We start from the raw sequence: 21737 nt of genomic DNA, 5'->3' as shown, positions 1-21737 counted from the left end.
CTCCTCTGTGAGGTCAAAGCTCAGGTTCAGCAGAGAGCAACCAATCTTGATTCAGCACTGCTCAACAGATGCTCTTTAGCTGTGATGGAGAATTGAACACAAGCGTTCTGCGTTGAGACAATCTGCTTAATCATCTGACTGACACTACGTGAAGTAAACGGGCTGCGTGGGTGTGCACATAGTGTTGCAGGTACAGGTAAGAAAATGAAATACGAACCAGGAAGTCTGACTAATTCATCCGTTAGTTTGAAGGGGTATCAGATGCCATGAAGCACTGCTCAGCCGGTTATACTTCTTTTAGGCAGAATAATACAGCACCAGATAACAATTTATGTAGGAGTACATGGCAGAATTGGCGCTGTAATACAAGTTATAAATGTGTTGCTGGAAGACGCTGGACGCCCGGCACATAAAGTCTGTCCCAGTGCGGGTCAGGCCATAGCCAGGAGTATGGCTGTTTGTCTGTCCTTGGCTGACTGTGATGACCGTCAGATGTTTGTCATGGCCCATGACATGGTGATATGTGAGCTGTAGGGACAATCATGTGGGTGGTAATGCCTGTTAAGTAGGCAGTTACGTGTGAGAAACAAAACAACTGTGTGTAAGTGTTTGTGTGTTTGAGCAGCACAAAGGCTGTTGTCTTTGTCGGGGCGGCCTCAGGCTGACCTTAGGTGAGCTTTCCTCACCCTGCTATGGTTTAGATACGAATCCTCTCAGTCAGACGTCATCTCTGAGAATTCTGGGAGAGGTCATTTCTCATCAATTCCCTATTATGATTTGAGTGTAATAGTTTTCACTCTCAAAATATTCTTTAGGCTTGGGTGTATCACACTTCAGATTTACGTAGCTGATTATATCTGTGGCGGTAGCTAACTTGCTGAAGGTTGATGATTGAGTATTCTCTCATGCATCTGAATGACGGGTACAAAGAGAGGGCAAGTGCTATGCTGAAGTCTACCTGCCTGCCGATGATGGTAAAAACTTTAACAATGTTTTGACGGTCCACCGAACCACGGATGCAGCAGGATCTGGCCGATGACCAGAATGATACGCGTCACTGTGTTTGTGTGAGAGGGAGCGCGGAAGCAGGGCAAACAGCACTGCACACAGTTCTACAATGAAGCAGTGCTGCAAAACACTGAGATCTTTGATGGAATCATGAGAAGTGTGTAAAAGATGTTCTGATTATTCTGAAACTGTGGCAGGTGGCCCGGCTTAATTAATTAATGGGAATCTCTCGGCCTGTACCACTAAGCTATACAAGGACATTGGAGAGTTTTATTGGGGCAGTAAACACAAACTGGCCCTGATGTGCTCTGCTGCAGGGGCATTGATTGAAGGGACTCTCCAACCAATCAGTGAGGGTACACCAAATTACATCACCCTCCTGTCGCAATGGAGGCTCTGCTGCTCCTGCAGGTCTAAACACTAAATCATTTTTATGTGCGAACAAATGATCAACTAACTTAAAATAATGTACCTAATCCAGCACCCTTTCTTAGGTTTTTGTTCTTTTTACTGATATTTTTCTGGCTCCCGGCTGTCCCAGAATACCAAGCTTTAAAGACCAGTGAGGTGTAACAGTGCCCTGGTTTTGGTACTGCTGGCCTGGCTTTGAGCTTTTACTGTCTTACGGTGATGTCAGGTCTCTCCAGTAGAGGGGTAATACAACCTAATGAAGTTGACCACCGTGTCTCTCTGGTGCAGCACATCCTGTAAGAGGAATTTAGAAAACACAGTAATGCTAATTCTAAACCCTGCTTCACTCAGCCAGCTGCTGCATTAGCAGAAGTAGTGGCATCCCCGTTCAGTTTTGAATGCTCAAAATAATACCAGCCCAAAGTCTCACTTTCCTTTTAAGCCTGCTCGAATAAGACCTGTCTTATGCATTCTCTGTAATCTCATTTTACTACTTTTCCTGCTATGCCTAGAAGCCCAAAATATTCATTAAAGTTCTATAAGCTCTAATGAAACATCTGAATAGCAAAGAAGGCTTTAGCACGAGAGTGTTCTGAACTGAACAATGACCCAAAGTCCTCATTCACCAAGCATCAGTGCTTATCTCCTGTGGACTCTATTACAGTAAACCTGATGACCTACGATATCCTTGTGCCATAAGTATATCAATTACTGTAAATTAATGATTTCAGTATATGGCTACACCTATAGACTTGTGACACTTCATCCACTAATTACTTTCATCTGAGGATTACTGTGATCACATACAGAGGGCAGAATGTCATCGTTACAGCTTATTAACCCTCCTGCTATTAGGAAGGACATCGCCTTTTCTGAATGATCGAGACAAGGAGAACAGTAGCCAATGTCATTATCTACCCACTAACTATAAGTGCATTTATCACCTCTGCCTAGGTTATATTTTCACCCAGGTTTGTTGTGATTGTTCTGATTTCCACGAAGCTTGGTGGAAGGATGGAAATGGACCGAGAAAGAACCCATTACATTCTGGAGCAGATCATTACAAAGGGGATACATCTAAGAATTTGCTTGTACTTTCTTTAACATTGTGAGATTGGCCCTTTTTTGACCTGTTCATTAAATCCATGAAAAGAATTCATTCATTTTATAATCTTCAGCTGGAGATGAGTTGGAAATGTATTGTTGTTTTTGGTTTAGTTAGTTTTATGTGACTGATATCTATGAGCGTGTGTAATTTGGTTTGGTAAGCACTGCAAGTCTAGTTTGCTGTCTGTATAAAGTCTCGTTTGCAAGTCTTCATTGGTGATTTAGTAATGCAACACACTTGATGCTGCATGCAACTCATTATGTCTTCATGTGATAGCAATAGAATAATGTAGGTAATGAATTCTACCTTTTTATTTACAATTTCTTATTGTTAATAAATCTGTTGAAATAAGGATGAACGAGTCCTTAAAGAGTGTATTGGAAACCATTGTTAGTATTTGCTGTTAAAGGAAATATACTCTGTCTTTATCAGCTGGTTAATCACCTTTCCCGTCTTGTTTCTTCTCCATTAATAGAGCAACGATGCTTGGTTTAAAAGGCACCATATACTAGGAAACCGAGTAAATTCAAGAAAAACTTGGTTTGTCTTTTCTTCCTCTTGTTGTTAGGCTACCTCACGCCAGCAGAGTTGTTTGGTTATTACGAAATGAACTAAAACCACCTAAAGAGGGAACAATGCTGCAGAAAAGGAGAATAAGAAGAGTGAAAATAGTTTTTTTCCCAGTTAGATCCCCTGAGCTGTTTTTGTGCTGTTCTACAAAATATAGTTGTGGTGGTTTAATATGCTGAGGTGTTGAGTTGTCCTTCTCTCTGGGACGCTTTTCATGCAGCTTGGCCCAGTTTATCCTCCTCACACGTCTCCGCAGCGCTCTGAGCCGGTGGGGTTGCCAGTGAGGAGGAATTCAACGTAGCTTACGGAATGTGATCTTCACTATGGGAAAAAAAAAAAAAAAAAAAAGTCGATGGGTAAACTGCATAGCAGCAAATCATAGTCACGGCTCTATCAGCCTCTCATTTCAGATGCACATCTGAGCTATTTGCTTGTGTATCCAGGCTTTGGTATCTGCAAGGGCGGCTGTGACAGGCTGCCGCTGGGTGAAATGGTGGCCATATTTCATCGGCCCGGCCTGTCACAGCTGGGAACCGCAGCTCTCCAAGCCGTGTCTCTGCAGGAGTCATTACACAGCAAGGCCACTTCTCCATAGTGTGCAAACGCTCACATACATGCACATGTGCAGACACCGGCAGGCGTGAGAATGAGTTACACCTCTGGAGCAAGGGGCTGGAGGAAAGGGTGAAATGGAGGCAGGAGCGGGGAGAGATGGGGGATTTGTGATTGCAGTTTGCTGCAATGGTTGATCTTGATTCAGCATTTTCTGCTGACTAACGCACTGTTTCTTAATCATGACCTGCTGCTGTGGCCTCCAAGATAACCTTGACTTTCACAGCTTTATTGTAAGACTTAGAGTGTACATTCCTAGCACAGCCTGCCAGATTTTCATCGATCAGTTTGTGTTGATGTGGTCTTTAGGTGCCGTTTAATTCTTCACTGTACTTGCTTGTTTTGTCCGACCAATAGTTAATAAATGTTTTAGCAGTGAGACAATCATTGTACAGTTTCTTTTTTTAATCTCCACAAGAAGATGGTAACAGAACAATGAAAACATACAGTATGTTTTTGTAAGAAGGTAGAATGTCCATCACCTTAGGATGAGACAACACACACACACACACACACGAGGAAGACAGTAACTGACACAGTGTCGATGTGACCTCGACGTGAATACTGATAGTATCTCATGTTATCGGCTGCTGTTCTGGGTCTCATCCTTTGTCTGATGGAACATATTCCCCTGCTCTGTTCTCCCGGCCTCTCTGCCTTCCACTGGCACTCAGATAAGGATCGGCAGACATCAGCAGATACAGCTGTTAACTCGCGGTGCCGCCGCCCGCCCTCTCCTCTCAACTCTGACTGTATCCTCTATCTCCATCTCTGCCATTTTCCTACAGCCATTTTCGGCATGCCACTGATGTCTCTTGGAATGCAGAGATAAGGGTTCGCTGCGTAAGGACGCACATGCCAGTCACGTACACGTTCAGTATCATGCATCTCGTTCCCGCTGGGGTTTGTGTGTGTGTGTGTGTGTGTGTGTGTGTGTGTGTGTGTGTGTGTGTGTGTGTGTGTGTGTGTGTGTGTGTGTGTGTGTGTGTGTGTGTGTGTGTGTGTGTGTGTGTGTGTGTGTGTGTGTGTGTGTGTGTGTGTGTGTGTGCGCAGTTTGCTCTGTGACAGAGGCTGTCATACACAACTATTAGACAGAGTGAGGCTATTACACGCTGTGTTAGGCTTCAAAGCGCTGATGCTTCCCTCAGGGGTGCATTTATGTGCATGCACGTGAAGCCCTCAAGGTCCCCATGAATCATTGTTGCTGACTGATCTTATTCAGACACAGAAGTGGAAGAAATATGAAGAAAAAATGAAAAGGGATGACAAAGCAGTTGATGATTCTTTAATCTCGAAGTATAGAGTCATTCCACACCATCGCTCATTCACTGGATTTAAGTGTTGACCTGCTAATAAAGACGGGAACGAACCTTCACCCACCAGCACATGAAAGACTCCTCGCCCATCCATCGCTATTTGAAAATACTCTCGATTGGTTCTTGTAATATTCGATGTCTAGAGAGGGAGAGTGCTCTCCAAGACTGTAGAGGTTGATTGAACGTACTGCACACACTGTCAGACGGACCACTCGCGCAGACAGACATACACCCAGCGGGCTCCTTCCCATGCTTGTGTTGAGGATTAGTCAAATCCCCCGACTGGCTGCTAAGCTGATTAAGGGGGGTGTTATGCACTGGCCATTTGGAAATACTGGAAAGAGTTGACGCACACACAGACACACACACAAACACACACAGTGGGAGAACTAAGCTTAATTTTGTATCCCCTGCTGGTCCAGGATGGTATAATACGTGTGCGCATTTTTTTGTCTGATACCTATCCATAGCTTCTCAGACAGATGGTGTAGATCACTATACGGTCATGATTTGCATCCCTATGGCGGACTGTGTGTATGTGTGTGTGTGTCTGTGTCTGTGTGAGAGAGAGAGAGACAGAGCGAGAGAGATGGCTGTTGGAACAGACTGAGGCCCAGATGGCTGTGTCCGGCAGAGACAGGAAATAGAGGTGACACCAGGATGGTACCCTCGAGGTTGCACCACACACACACATATGCACACACAGATTTAGATTTTCTGCCTTTTCCCTGTTTTATTTTGTTATATTAAGTTGACTGCTAACCAGACACCATCATTTTGGTTTTGGCCATTTTTTTGGACGATTTGCCGACGGAGTAAGTGATTAATCAAACATTAGTTGTGCGATCAATTGATCCTGAAAATAATCATTAGTTTGAGCCAAAGTCTGGTCTCATTTGAAGTCCCTCCATCTATTCCCAGTCCCACTCCCCCTCCCCCAACACATACTCCGTCAGCTTCTTTTCCAGACTGGGTTAGTGGAACAGGCAGGGGGCTGTAAATGAGTGAGGAGCTTGTTAACTTTTGATAAGCAGCCTGATTCATTATGCATAGAGACGCCAGGCCCCAGTCTCTAACCCCCTCCAACCCCTCTGCCACCGTGTGAGGGGAATCAGAGCATACGATGGTTATCTGGAAGAGGAGCAGAGGAGGAGTCGGAGCTCCTTCTGGTCAGAGCTGAAGCTGATGGTTGTATTCCACCAGTTGACGTGGGAGACTGACCCCCCTCCAGTGGCTCTCTGACCTTTGACCTGTGATCCAAGCTCAGTGTGTAATAAACCCTGATGAGAGCTCCCATGGCTCAGCCTTGTGGGCCACAGATACTTTTAACACAAACACACACCGTCACACAAACACACTTCTCATCTTGCTGTCTCCTTCCTGTGGCCGTGCTTCTCCAGCTAGAGATAAAGCGTTTTTTGCTGGGCGACTAAAGGGTTAATGACTTCCTGATCTGACCAGAGAGGTGCAGGGCAGTGCAGAGGAATTTACCCCTGCTGAGTAGTGCTACCCCCCACGATTACTCTCCCTCTCCCTCCCTGTCACCTCCTTTTCACTCTCCTCTCACACACACAACCTCCTCTACTCTCAACATGAATGGTGCAACATGGACTTGTCACACTGATTCCCCCACAGCTACTATTTAGGGGGGTGAAGAGAGGTTTATCAGCAGGCTCAAGAGAAAATAAGACATGATAATCTAAGAAAATAGATCAAATGTCTGCTCCCCTTAAAACCCCTAAATTACTCAGACATTATATTACTGTGGCTGGTTCTGCGGTTTTAATGTGGCATATTTTACAATTTTAGCATTGAATCTTTTGTGAACATGCTTTGACACTGCACTTCCTTGGGTCCTAAACAACACACATGTCAAGTTCTCTGTGCCTCCCACAGTCAGAGCGATAGATTAGTAGATGAATTGGGGCCAAATGTAAGCTGCAGCGACAACATCTTCCTCCCTCCTCTTGATTATTTGCCCTCATGGTGTGCAGTGGCCAAAAGCCTCTTGCAACATCAAAGTTTGGGGTTTGTTTTGAGCATTCGACCGCTCTCATCCGTTTAATCTGTCCGCACTGTCTGACATGATTCTCGCATGGATGGTGAAAGCGGTTTGTGGTGGTTGAGCCTGTTGTGGTGGCCGGTCTGCAGCATAATTAGCCAAGTGCAGTTTTCTGGTCTGTGTTAGACTTTTCATGTCCAAACTGCGTTCAATGCCAAAGAAGCAGCCTCTCTTTGGGTACAAGCTCTTCCTCTTGGCTGGTCGGAGTCATTTTGAGACAAAATGAAATCAATGACGTCATATGAAACAGTTAAATGTTAGATTACATGCACAGCCCTTTGTCTCATCTGTCTGTGCATATGACAGAAAACGATAAGCCGAAATGTTATGAGCTTACTTCCTCATCTAAAAAACATCCCTCAGTACTCTGTTCTCCATTATGGAAGTTGGGTCAAAAGTAAAGTTTATAAAGCACTTGCAAGATGCCAATAACTTCTGCTGCTGCTGCCCTCTGAGTCCAATGCTTTACTTATTTATACCCAGCTGCAGCACAGAGTAAGCTTTTATTTCTCTCGTGTGTGTGTGTGTGTGTGTGTGTGTGTGTGTGTGTGTGTGTGTGTGTGTGTGTGTGTGTGTGTGTGTGTGTGTGTGTGTGTGTGTGTGTGTGTGTGTGTGTGTGTGTGTGTGTGTGTGTGTGTGTGTGTGTGTGTGTGCTCTCCTCTGTCGCACAGAGCAGGTCTGCCGTGGTTTGGCTTCAGCAGGGTTTTCCACGTCTAAAAGTCACTAAGCTAGTTAATGTTCCTCCTAAAGACAACACTGCTTTTCCTAAAGGTTTTAAGCTCTGGGTGAGAGAGGAAATGCCAATTTAAGTTTGTGTGTGTGTGTCTGTGTGTGTTTGTTTTCAGAGGAAAGGCCCAGACCCAAGGAAAAGACATTGGCTGGAATCTTCCCATTCCTGCAATACTTTTCCCTCCAACACTTACTGTACTGTAATTCTATCTTTTCTTCTACTCCCTTCCTCTCTCTCTCTCTTGCATGTGCTTGTGTATGTGTGAGTACAGTGAAGCAGTATTAGGCAGGCATGTCTGGAACTAATAGATTCCACCCGGCTGAAGAATCTTATGTGGAAATACTACCTGCAACCTGAGGCTTCAGACTACCGACTTGTTCAACTGTTTAAAAAATCTTGTCCCGTGGCCCCACCATCCCCGCAGACACACGCCGCTCGCCCCCCTTCGAACCGCAAACCCCTGGCCCAGTTTCTCTCCTGCAGTCTCTCTCTTCTCCTGCCTGGTTTCAGGTTTGGAGGGTTATATTGGTGAACTCCACAGCTGCCTGTTTTTCTTCAGGCCCTTTCATTTGGAGAAACAGAAACGCGCACACTAACACACACCTCACTCCAACCCCCCCATCCTGCTGCACAGACACACGCACACACTCGCACACACACACTTCCTGTAGTTGTTTTAGTATGACCCTCCCCTCCCATGTGCTCCCTACTGGCAGTGAACTGGTCCGACTGACTTCCTGTCTCTCTGTCCTCTCTTCCTGTGTGCACAGGGATGAATGGGCATATTATTCACAGTGACGCAGTGCCCCTGATTTCCTTTCTTTCTGTTCTTTTCCCCCTCTCTTTCTGTTTCTTTCATTCTTCTCAGGACAATAGTATGAGCTCACAGTGGTACAACTCAAAACTATTACCGCCCCCTCCTCTCCTCCATCGCTCTGTACTGCAGTATCAGCCCCCGGAGCAACAAAGACCAGGCCTTACTGCATAAACACAGCACACACGCACGTGCTCACATGCACACAAAGAGAGAAAGAATGGGTAATATTATAGCTCGCTGGTAGCTAGAGCTCCTGCTTGGGTGCCTTGGATTTCCTAGAAGTGTGTGTGCGCGTGCGTGCATGCAGATTGCATCCCTATCTCTTTGTGTTACTGATTAGCTGGAATAGGTTTTGGGCACTCGGTCCTACTGCCGACAGAAAGGTTGTGTTTATAGGATTATCCTGGTTTATTTCAACTTAAAATAGTTGTTTTGGCCATTGTTACTATTGAGTATCATACAACATATATGTGTCAGTTGTTTCTGAGACATAACAGTGGAACAGCACGAGAAAATCACAAGTGGCCGGACTGTCACAAAGGTTGTAAACCACATAATTTTCTGTCTTCCAAAAAAGTCTGACTAACCTGGTGGTTTGATTAAAACCTGTTTGACAGGCCTCTTGTAAAACCCTCTGTCTGACTGGGCCTGTACACACCTGGTATTAACATGTGGTTTCTGTGATCCGATCACCAGTGCACAGCTCTGAATGCTTGTGTTCACACCTGGAGATAAATTGTGACCCCATATGCTTCTTGTGATCAGATCTAAGATCGGATCTCACCTACCTGCACAAAACAAACAAACTTGTACGTCATTTCTGTTCATGAAGACCAAGTTATGTTGTTTTTACCAAGTCGGAGTACACGCGTCTGTCCGATGTCACTTTGTGTGTGTCTGTGATGGCAAGAGCGTCCTTCATATGTGGCCCAGGACAATCTGGGTGCGGTCACACCCGTACTGTACTTACTGTACTTGCTGTCCACTTTAGATCGGATCTCAAAACCCACATGTTAATAACTGGTATGCAAGGTGTGGCTCACATATCTCAAGAACCCTTCATCATCTCAGCTTCACTCTTGGCGTGTGTTTTGTTCAGGGCCTAATGAAGGGCAGTGATAGCTCAATGTTAAACTTTGAATAAACAAGTGACCAGCACTCTGTAGCAGCGGCGGCAGGGACTCATGGGTCATGACGATGCCAACAACAGCTGATTCTCCAGTGTATGGTTCTTCGTGATGAGTTGGGTTTCAACATATTTTAAACAGGTTGACAGCTCTTTGTGCAGCGGCGGTGCAGCTTCAGGGTTCCATGGAGTCCTGCAGCAGGTCTCTAGTTGCTGCAGCTCAATTACTGCAGGTCACTTTTAGAGTTTCACAAACAAAGCTGCAAACAGCATAACCGCAGGCCAAAAACATCCCATTCCAAACAGACATGTTTAGAACCGGTACTGCACTAGTTATTTCAATGTAATCTCAATGACATCAAGTGTTATCAGTCAGTTTGGTTTGGTAAATGCTTTCAAACACAAAGTAGAACTTCAGTGAATTTGAAAACCTTCTGTCAATGAACTGAATTCTTTCTCATGCAGCTGTCCCTCTGTTGCACTGATGATTCAACCAGGAGCCTTCACAGCCATCCAAGCTGTGGAGGTGGTTCGGATGGGAGTTGCGTAACATTTTTCTCTGGAGAAAATGAATGGGATTTTACTACCTGAACTTGGGGCATCTAAAATTACTCCACTTCACTCCCACTTTGTAAGTCTGTCTGTTTAATTACGAAAAAGAAAAGAAGGTCAAAACTGTGAAGCTAAAACTGATATTGCAATAAACTTGAACTGTCCCTTTTTTTAAATGAACTGGATCTTAGTCTGGTTTGTTGTTCCTCTGTTGTTTGTCCCCCTCCCCTCACACACACTCTCCAACCAGTTTGAGCCTTGTCTCAAACTCTCATCACATCTACTTGTAAACAGTTGCCGACCAGTTGCCATGTGTGCAGATGTGTGTTTGTGTGTGTGTGTGTGTGTGTTGTTTGTGCACACCTTTTCGAGGGTCAGTCCAGTTGGAGAGCTGCCGTCAAAACAGCTCAAAGTGACCGCTCGGGCTTACTGTGTCCCATCACTGTCATTGTGTATGTGTGCTGTGGCCGTAGCCCGAGGTGTTTTCAGGTATAATGAGTCCTCACAGCAGTGTGTGTGGCTCCTGTATGTAGGCCAGCTCAGAACAGCATCCAGAACAACACTCTCACTGCCTAAAGCTGGTGGGGTGTTGTGTTTTTTAAGCTAATTTTCTACACTTTTGGATTCAAGTTGTGCTTGACACAGTATCATGTGACTGGTCGAATTACCTTTTGGCAGTGTCTTGTTGGAACATTTTTTTGTTTTGTGTCCGTCCATGCATGCATCCACTCATTCATATGCAGCAAGCTGTCTGATTCTGGTTTGATTTAAGGCAACCCAGACCAGATGCCTTCAACCCACTGCAAAATGAACAGCAGACACTGACCTTGGTGGTAATGTGGTTAGAGTGCATCTACACGATCTCCATCCACCGTCTTTCTCTCTCTCTGTTTTTGTCTTACTTTTTCTGGCTCGGGACAACAAAAAGAATCAATAATTGATGATGAGTAGGGGCAGGTTCGGGTGAAATGTTTGCGTGCAGAAAACCACTTTGGATTCGTCACATTTCTCCAGATTTTTCCATTTACTATCATGAACTAACATATGGATGCATTGCTGTGACATGGTATCACCCCATCATCCACACTGAGTGTCAAAAGAAACCAAAAGGTGGCTCTGATGACTTCATGAGAAATGTGATAACAGGAGGGAAACTGATTCCTAAGTAAATACGAATTAATGTTACACGAAACAAATTCTAAAAGAACATTGATGCCTGCTCTTGATCTGTCACCTTGACCAGTATATTCCTATGAATGCTGACTCTTATAGTTATAATATAGAAGACCAAAAAATGTCCGCACACCAGTTGATGCTCCCATAAACTTTTTTATTACCCCCAGGTAATGTTTCTTGGTCTGAAGAAGGGCCCGTGTTTGAAACGTTACCTGGAAGGAAGCATCAACTTATCAAGTTAGAATGTGACTACCTTCGCATTCTGTACTTATTATATAGACCTTGGTCTACTGTGGTATGTACAGTATGTAGACAGGTTTGCAGGCACACCAACATATTCTCCAGATAAAAGACCTGCTCATCTTTTCCCACTTGTTACCACGATTACCTAGTGGTCTGTGTTTTGACTGTGGTGCAATGGGTCTGTATGTGATAAGTGTACAGACAAGGCTGACGTGCAGTGTGAGCCAGACAGCCCTCAGCACTACAGACAGAGGAGGCAGAGGAGGAAGGGGAAGGAGAGCATCAGTAAAGTACAATCCCAGATTCTTAATACAAGATCTGCTCTCATCTGCCTGGAAAATGTGACTGGTCTGTCTAGAGGGAGGTGGAGGCGTCACATTCCAGTTCACATCCCACTTCTTACTGGCTCAGGGGATGATGACCATAACGGGGGGGGGGGGGGGGGGGGGCAAGGACTGAGAGGAAGACTCGCATTTATCTTTCCTGACGGCTTCTCTCCTCTTTGCTGTACCAAGCTCCCTGCCTCCCAGCTAACACTCCTCTCCTGCGGCCAATATCAGCTTCTAAATGGATAAAGGCTTTTCTTTAAAAAACATTCCTCAGGGAAATTAATTCAGTTTAGCAGCCAGGATCAACACAGTAGGGTGTGGAGAGCTCAGGGTTTGCTTTGGTGGGGTCGCACAGCCATATATTTTGTAAATAAAGTGTGCTGTCAGAATCACTCTTCATCCTAATATGACTGTTAGGGGCCTTAGAGGGGTTTCAGGGCATGCCCCCCCCTATTATATGAATTTTACCCGCATTAAACGTGCTTTCAAAACACTGAGATCACAAGGGACTCCACCCCTCCACCTGCTCAACACGCTTTCTGTCACTTTCTTATGCTGCTTATTAAGGGAGCGCTTGTTTGTTTACAGAGGTGTTTGCGCATGTGTTGTTGTTGTCTCTGGGCGGCTAATTACAAGGGCGCCATGCAGAGGTTTTTGTGATGCTGCCTTGAGAAGTTGGACACTGAGTCATTCCCCATCATTGACAATGATGTGTGATGAGAAAATTACACACAAACACATACACACACAGACCACGAGACAATAACACGTGTTGTCAAAGCAAATATTCCCACCATGTCATTAGCACAGTCACAGATGCATTTATTTGTTGTGTACATGAGAGTCTGTGCTGTCGTGTCTTAGTGCCACGAAACCGCCCTGTTCTTAAGCAAAGATGGACAGTGACTGGACTGAGGCTACATCAACACTATTATGTTGTTGTTTAAAAACGCGTCAGCCCGGCGTCCACACTGCTTCAGAGTTTCAGAGACTTTAAAACGGAGAGGTTAGGATACGCTGCTGACGAGTAGAAACGTAAATGTTTTTGAAACGATGACGTAGACACAACCGCTTGCTGATTTTGTCGCTTCGGGTCACAGTGTAGCCTTTGCTGATTGGTCAGGCTCCTATCACATGACTTACTTATGGAAGAAAACAAGTAGCATTAGCCTCGGCTACCAGTGTAGAAAGCAACATGGATAATCAATTACAAGCGTTGCTGACCTGATGTAATTTCTAACAGCTGTTGTGTAACTCAATTCTGCATTTTACAATGATACAACTGTTTACATGCGTATGAGACAAGCTTTTATTCGAGGAATCAGTAACAATTCCCGTGTCCAGCGGGGAACGCATGACTTCCTGTCTACACCAGTGTATGTGAGTGGTAATGTGATAGCCGCTTTCAGAGGGCTAGCATGGATGGGCAATAAAACTGATACAGAGCCAAAATGCTCGTGTGGACAGAGATCGCTTCTGTTTGAAAATACAGTTTTTAAAGTAAAAGTAGTTGTATTAATGTAGCCTGAGCAGCCACTGGTTGTTGTCACAGTGTTTATGACAGAGTAATAGAGAAGTGGGAGATGGGGGGGGGGGGGGGGGGGGGGGCAGGGTGGTCACAGACACAGTCAGATATCCCACTTCTCTTTGTGGTAAAGAGAAACTGCACTCTCAGCTGTAAACACAAAGGCAGCATCACCAGTCGCTGACAGCCAGAGGCTGAGTTTCTGCCTGCCTGTAAGGTTGTGTGTGTGTGTGTTTGTGTGATTTTGAATGAGTGTGTGAATGTGAGGGGAGTCTATACTGCACTGAAGCCAGGATGGAGGCCAAAACCATCCGCTTTCTCTACAGCCAGGGCTGTAAAGGTAGGAGAGAGCTTGTGTAGACGCGGACATGAGCGCAGTTATGGGGAACTGTGTGTGTTGTTTCTTAACTCTTTAAAATGTGCAGCCTACTGAGAATCGGCAGGCTGTTATGAGAGCACAGCATTAAATCATCAGGTGTCAGCATTGATTCATTGCTTATCACCACTGAGTGTGTGTCTTTGTATTTGTGTGTTTGGGTGTGTGCACATGTTGCTGTGGATGCTCTGTGCATCTCGGTCTATAACTGCAGTGGGCACGATTCTCCAGAGGACTTTTCCGGAGTCGGTGATTGAATATGGTTACTGCGCTGAGTGCACTCTATTAATTTGAGGCCAGACTGGAGAGCAGCATGGCGGAGGGAGAGGGGGGATGAAGGAGGCAGGAGAAAAAATGAAAAGCGATAAGCTAGGTTAAATGACTACAGCACACATGCGTACAAAAACTGTGTACACACGATGCAGAGCAGTTGGTGCTTTTTATGCACTGGTGGGAGGGAAATGGATTTCAGCCCCAGGCCGATGCGTCAGTGCTCCTCCATGTGTTTTGGCTGGAGCTGGATCCATCCACATCCACCTGTAAAGAGGAAACTGCTTTCGACTTTAACATCTTACACATTGTTGTGGCATGTACCTTACTGATAGCGCTGCACTGTCAATAGTAATGTATGCAGATTACTTCCCAGTTGTTAATAGCATGTACGTAACATTTTTTCTCGAGGATGGAGCCCTTTTGATTTTTGAAACACTCTCTGTCAGATGTCCTGTTTAGCTTCATTGCGTTGGATTACACTTGGTTTGAGATAATCATAAGAACCTAAATCCAAACTCTGATCATGTGTTTCTCTCTCCACCCCTCTTCTCTTCTCCCTGGCAGAGATTCGTGCCCAGCTGGTGGAGCAGCTTAAATGTCTGGACCAGCAGTGTGAGCTGAGGGTGCAGCTGCTTCAGGATCTGCAGGACTTCTTCAGGAAGAAGGCAGAGATCGAGATGGACTACAGCCGCAACCTGGAGAAGCTCGCCGAGAGGTTCCTCACCAAGACGCGCAGCACCAAGGACCATCTCCTCAAGTACGACACACTCATACAGACTGTTTTTGCGTTTAGTTTTAAATGTGTGAGACAGCCAATATTCTTCTTCCGTTCCAAAGTTTCCCGAGTAAGATGCGTCATCACCCCAGTTTCCTCATTTAGCTCTTAAGAAAGTCTAGAGTTTTTCGGACACTTGTGACTTCCTTCCTGAGAAGCGAGAAGTTGACGCAGACAAGAAAATGAAACAGAAAGATGGCTGACGGCTGAAAGAGATTGTGATAGAGGTCACATATAAATGTTTGTCATTCTGTCAGGAAGCAGTTCGCAAACCCTTTACTGACACATAATAGACCACTAGACACGATGTTTTATTGCAGGAAGGGTATGAAAAGGACTGAAATAGTCTTTCTGAGTGTGTTACTGATGAGATTATAGTAAAAATAATGATTCCCTTTTTTGCTGGGGCCCCACCTGGAACCCCCCCAAGGACCCCACTTTGAGAACCCCTGCTGTAAAGTACTGATTTACTCACATGACTCGGTCATTGTTCTGCCGTAGTCCCTGTAATGTGTATGTGTGTTTTTGTGTGTGTGTGTGTGTGTGTCAGTGTGTGTATGTGTGGGCTCTTCTGCAGCCAAATATGGCCAGGTGGTGATTTTGTGCTCTGACTATTTTTGCAGTGTCTTGCTGAGTATGTAACCTTGTCCAAAAGGGGATTCTCTCTCACTTGAAATTGCTTTCTCTCTGTCTCTCTCTTCCTCTCTCTCCGTCACAGATAAATAAGATCCATACAGATACACACTGGAGCTTATCAGCTTTATCAGCGTGATGTTTTCCTATGTAATTTATTTGGCAGCTTTTGGGGGAAGAAAGTGATCTGTTGCTCTGTGGGAAAGGATACTGAAGGATAACACGCACGCACACACACACACACACACACACACACACACACTATGGAGGCAGAGTCCTTGCTCTTCTGTCAGCCTGTGACCTGGAAATTGTTAAATGAGAGAAACAAGGCGACTTGGAGAGGAACTTTTGACAAGGAAACACAAATGTATCTCATGCAGAAGTGTTTGTTGATTTATCACTGATACTTAGCTGAAGGGGCCGCAGGCTTCTGTGATCATTACTGCAGTATCATTAATGTATCATTACTGCAGTAGTGTGTGTGTGTGTGTGTGTGTGTGTGTGTGTGTGTGTGTGTGTGTGTGTGTGTGTGTGTGTGTGTGTGTGTGTGTGTGTGTGTGTGTGTGTGTGTGTGTGTGTGTGTGTGTGTGTGTGTGTGTGTGTGTGTGTGTGTGTGTGTGTGTGTACCCTGCCAAGCTGTGTCATGATTTATGAGACAGCTGTGCCTCATCACTATATGCTAACTCTTCAAAATGGTGGTGTTTTATTGAACAGCGATGGCCCCTCAGGTTGATGCCATTCCTCCATCCTTCCTTACATCTCCGTTGTAAGGAGTTCAGGATGCAAGTAAGGAGACAATAGAGAATTGCAAGAGATAAATATTCAATAGATCTTTAGCAAATAATTTGAATGAACAGTCTCTAGATTTGACACTTTAGAAGTATTATACGCATTTATTTGAATTGAGAAAGACAGGACTTGTTCCTCTTCTGCTCGTTTTCTTTCTCTCTCTGATTCCCTGTTAACCATGACCTCAGCCGCGTTGACTTTGAAAGAGCCGTGTGATGAAGAAACTACAACCATAAAGGGTTTTCGTCTCCTTTGCATCGTTCACTTTTCCAGCAACACTGCTTTCCATTCTGGGGGAAAACCTACACATGCTCTCTGACAAACTCACAGACAAAAAGGAATCGATAGGTCTTCTTAACGAAACCCAATTCCAGCCAAGAGGACAACACACACACACACACACACACACACACACACACACACACACACACACACACACACACACACACACACCCTCCAGCCCAGATCAATACTGACGCAGTTGAGGAGAGTGTCCCTGTGTTGGCCTATTGGGGGAGGGAAGAAGAGCAGAGGAGAAGGTGGGGCCGAGGACGGAAGAGTAAAATATGCAGCTTAATGGTTCAACAACTGCAGCTGCTGCAGCAGGTCTGTTTACGTCATAATCAAGATGTCATGACCACAAAATTACAACTCGCTCACCGACGCATCTTCACTTTTCAGTTCTCAGTCTGCTCCTCTCCCACTTTCTTTTTGCTCTGCTGTTCTTCCAACATCTATGTATTTAGCAGTGCCTCTGCATCTGCTGCTGCTCAGTCCGGGTGCCACGCTGGAATTTCAGCTATTTTCCGGTTATATGTGTGTATTTTTGTGTGTGTCTCAATGTAGGTGTGTGTGTGTGTGCGTGTGTGTGCCTGCGGCTGTTTCTTCATACAGCCAGGCGTTGATGGTGCTCCAAGAATTGTGATGTGTGTGTGTGTGTGTGTGTGGATCCCGTGGAGACCCCTGGTATTCCTGCTATTTGGCTGCGTACAGCAGTGGTGGGGGTTACACGGTTTAACCGAATTATTTGTTTGTGTGTGTGCGTGCGTGCGTGCCCAGAGGCTGACAGGCTGATTGGTCACATGGAGAAGCCCTCACAAGTTGCACACTGATTCAAAACCGACCCTTATGCTATTAGTCCATTTTCCCTGTTAATAAGCTGCAGCCCCTTACACAACCCTTGGCTACACTTAAACATTATTTACATGTGCCAGTGTCCAGTTCTACAATGTTTGTGGAGATTAAAGATACACAAATACGATCAAATCTCACATGAAAGCAATTTCTGATTCACAAGAACTTGGAATTCATTCATGAACCATCTTTTTTACGTCAAATTTCTTTCATTTATGAAAACAGAAGACAACTGTGCTCCGCTCATTGGTTTCACATGCATAGACACAGAATTACACACACACACTCACAATATAGTTAAATGTCATGTAAGGCTGTATTAATACAGAAAAGCCTAACACTGGGTGAAAATGTCATTTTCCATCGAATAATGGACCCGTATTTCATTTCACCTTTTACCAAAATGAGAATTGCAAGATACCATTACCCCATTTTGATACATGTATTTTAACGATACCCTATAATCTCTGTGTTCAACTCCATCTTTCTTCATTCAAATAATCTGCCAAGAATATGTTTGATTTGATTTCATTAGAACATGTACATGAATCTTGCTTTGGATTTTGTCTTGATAAAATCAAATTGATACCAAATTTGATATATATACCTATATTACCTCTGCTAAAGCCCAGCTGTCCTCTTATTAAATCACATTCAAATGAACTAGATACAGATTTTTATGGAGCGCTGCACCAAATTGCACACACTTATAAATATCAGTCCCCTAAACATGCCAGATTTTTTTCATCAAGATGAAAGACATTTCCTAATCTAGCAATGTTAAAGAAAGTAATAAAACATGTCTTGGACTCCACCAGAGACCTGTGTCTTCATGCATCCATTTGTTTAAGCTGTTCTCAAACTCTGTAGAGCAGCTGCTCCTCAAATTCAATTCAGTCAGTGCAGGAACTATTAGACTGCTCATTGAAGTACTACTCTTCAGTCGTACTAAAGTGCCGGCAGTGATGCCCTGTTTAATGCTATGCAGTTTGATGCTGAATGTCAACGACCATTTAGCATTTTCCCTTTTTAATGTGAGTCACCTGACCTAAAGAATCACTCTGTTCCCAGTGAGCACCATGTGACCTTCGGAGGGGCCAGTGACATTTCAGTGTTTACCTTGTGATAGCTGAGGTTCAGAGAGAGAGAGAGAGAGAGAGAGGTGATATTTCACCCACTGCCGCAGTGCCATCACCATGGAGATGATCGGTGGCGGGCCAAGGGTGACATGTCACATGGTGGCAGAGCAGCTGGCCAGTTGAGCAAATAGAGGAACTGCGGCCCAGTTTTGGTGGAAGAAGATGTTGCGCAAAACAGTGAAGACAGACAAGCCGGAAGAGAAACAGACGGCAGAGAGAAGTTGCAGTAGAGTGGCACAAACACACATGTACCCACACGACTGCTACTCAAGGTTAGCACACAGCATGTAGAGAGTTTCAGTGCTTTGGCTCCGTATTGTGTGGCTGAATTTCTTCTTGTTCTTTCCCTGAATTTGTCATTGTTGTTACACTCTGTCATCTGACCAGTGACAGCCAGTACCAGCCAATCACATCATTGCCTATGACTAATCTCATCAGATCCGCCCGAAACCACAACTGCAAAGTGGGGACACATTTTTTGGCCCCAATTAGACAAACAGTCCCCAATCAACTAGTCTTTATTGTGAAATGTGTCCCTTAATGTAGCCTGTGATGGACACACACACACACACACACACACACACACACACACACACACACACACACACACACACACACACACACACACACACACTCAGATGTACATATGTGCGGATACCCCCCACCACCACTAATCTCCCCCCTGGTGAAACAGACTTTCTCTGTGTGTCTGACCTTGTGTATGCTTGGGTCAGTGCTCTACTTATCCTGACCCTCAGCCGTGTGTGTCTGTGGGTTTGTGATGTAAATGCCTTGTGGCTCTTTGCTCTCTATCCAGTTAAAGCTGCTCTTAAAGACCTTTCATCCATTTACACTCACTCATAATCCATTTTAGCCACTAGATCATCCGGGGTTCATCCACAACACACACTGTACACAAACACACACAGTCACACACGCACTAAGCGCACAAAGAAAGGGGCTGTGTTGTTTGGTAAATAGGGCATTGACAGTCTTGCTTTTGTCTAGTGGCTTTATGGGCACTTGACAAAAGACAATGAAACACTACTAGTAAACTATTAAAAATCATTAGAGACATTAAATCTTCCTCTTCTCCATCTTTTCTTTTTCTCTCAGTTGTTTCTGTGACAGCTGTGCTTGTGGGGGAGTCCTACGTCTTCCTGCTGGGTTTTGTACCCTGGCTGAATCCCCCTTTTGGGCTGGCTCATTGTGTGTGTGTGTGTGTGTGTGTGTGTGTGTGTGTGTGTGTGTGTGTGTGTGTGTGTGTGTGTGTGTGTGTGTGTGTGTGTGTGTGTGTGTGTGTGTGTGTGTGTGTGTGTGTGTGTGTGTGTGTGTGTGTGTGTGTGTGTGTGTGTGTGTGTGTGTGTGTGTCTTTTAAAGAGAGGGTGGCTGTTTTAAGCATAAATCTGTCTGGGCATTCACTCCCTACACTCTTTGTCTGTTTTCCAAGTATCTTGTCTGATCTTTCAACAGTCCAGAGTGGGTTTTTTGTGCAGTATCCTTGTCTACACATTTTCCATGTTTGTGTGCATCTGTCAGGAGCATGAAAAGGGACGTTTAGAAGATAAAAACGACTTCGCGCTCGTCGTCATTTATCCAAACATTTGCTCAGAGGTCTTTGAATATATTTTAAGACTCCCTCTGTCTCTGTGTGTGCTTGTAGGAAGGAGCAGAGCATTCTGTCTCCTGTGAACTGCTGGAACCTGTTGCTGCTCCAGGTGAAGAGGGAGAGCCGCGACCACGCCACTCTGTCCGACCTCTACCTCAACAACATCATTCCCCGCTTTGCACAGATCAGCGAGGACTCAGGACGACTCTTCAAGAAGGCAAGTGCACATTCAAACACACAGAAACAGCAGGAAGTCACTCACATTGGTTGTTCAATCTGCTCAGTGTGGGGATTAGACGTCGTTCAAAGTCTTTTTCATCTGTGCAGTGGGCTTTTTTGTTCAACTGGTGGAAGATGCTGCTCCTTCAAACACTGAAGGAGAAAAGAAGAAGAACTACAACCTGATATGCTATAATCTATGCCACATTTTTGCACTGTCCATTTTTCCCTCCAGCATCTGTTTTCTGTCTTGGCTTATTTATTGACTGACAGCACGTCAGCTGAACCTGAGGCCAGGAGACTTTATGCCGTCTGTTCATACAGTAGCCTCATTCTTGTCTCCTCTGATCTCTGCATTGCTTGACTGAAAGGAGAGAGGGACAAGACCTAGGAAATGTGGATGAAGAGCTTGCTGTGACCTGGTACAGCCAGCATGCCATGACTGAGGTCTCCCCTGTGAGACAGATGTTCATCTCCAGGATGGACATATTAAACCTAATACAAAAACACATACTGCATTAAAGCACAATAATTCTCTGTTTTTGTATCGATTTAGAAAGGAAAAACCTGACAAATGAGCAGAGAAACGGGATGACAATGCCCCCCCCCAGTTCATAAGGCTTGAAGGGTCACTGAATGACAGTCACCAGATCTTCCAGACATGAACGAGGGGTGAAGTCTCATTAAAGCATGCAGGAGGCAGTAAACGTATAACTTCAGTGGTGGAAATCACATGCTTTTGTTTATAGCACATTGACACCGACGTCAGACATTGGCGTTCTCACATAAAGCCCCTCCAAAAAAGGTCAGGCAAATCCCCGGAGTTCAGTGCATGCCTGAAGGCAGCTGCTGAGGGACGATCATTTAGAAGAATGCTATCCATCCCCTATAGAGTTGATTCTAGAATCAATGCTGAGTTGCATTGAAGCTGTTCAGGCCCAACACCTTAAAAACACTTTAACTTTAGAACAGCAAAGTGAGTTCAGGAAATAGTCGTTTTCATGTTTTGATCTTCATGCATCATTTCTGGTCTGCACAGGTTTTGATGTGAGAAAAGTTTTACAAGGTGATGCAATAGTCAAAGAATTAGTTCATACAGCTTTATTCAACTGGTTATACTTTGGCTTACAGGTTCAATTAAATTATCAAAAATTACAGGTTAAATCACTGGTTCAATTTTAGGTAAAGATTTAAGTAAAGTATGT

General features: G+C 44.7%; 1 protein-coding gene across 5 annotated transcripts in view; it reads left to right on the top strand.

Annotated features, from left to right (window-relative positions):
* The window catches only part of srgap2 (SLIT-ROBO Rho GTPase activating protein 2), a 54779-nt gene that overhangs the window by 14891 nt on the left and 18151 nt on the right, over positions 1-21737 (top strand). For 4 of the 5 annotated variants that reach the window (XM_034586489.1, XM_034586491.1, XM_034586490.1 and 1 more), the window contains exons 2-3: positions 14799-14991; positions 20368-20530. In XM_034586489.1, coding sequence (XP_034442380.1) covers positions 14799-14991; positions 20368-20530 — 356 coding nt within the window. Of the gene's footprint in view, positions 1-13736; positions 13926-14798; positions 14992-20367; positions 20531-21737 lie in introns of those variants that run through there. The other variant, XM_034586492.1, reaches the window with a different exon arrangement.

This window comes from Hippoglossus hippoglossus, chromosome 5 (assembly GCF_009819705.1).
Source record: "Hippoglossus hippoglossus isolate fHipHip1 chromosome 5, fHipHip1.pri, whole genome shotgun sequence".
In the NCBI taxonomy this organism is placed as follows: Eukaryota; Metazoa; Chordata; class Actinopteri; order Pleuronectiformes; family Pleuronectidae; genus Hippoglossus; species Hippoglossus hippoglossus.
The sequence above is the reverse complement of the archived record's forward strand: the minus strand, read 5'-3'. Positions and strand labels throughout refer to the sequence as shown.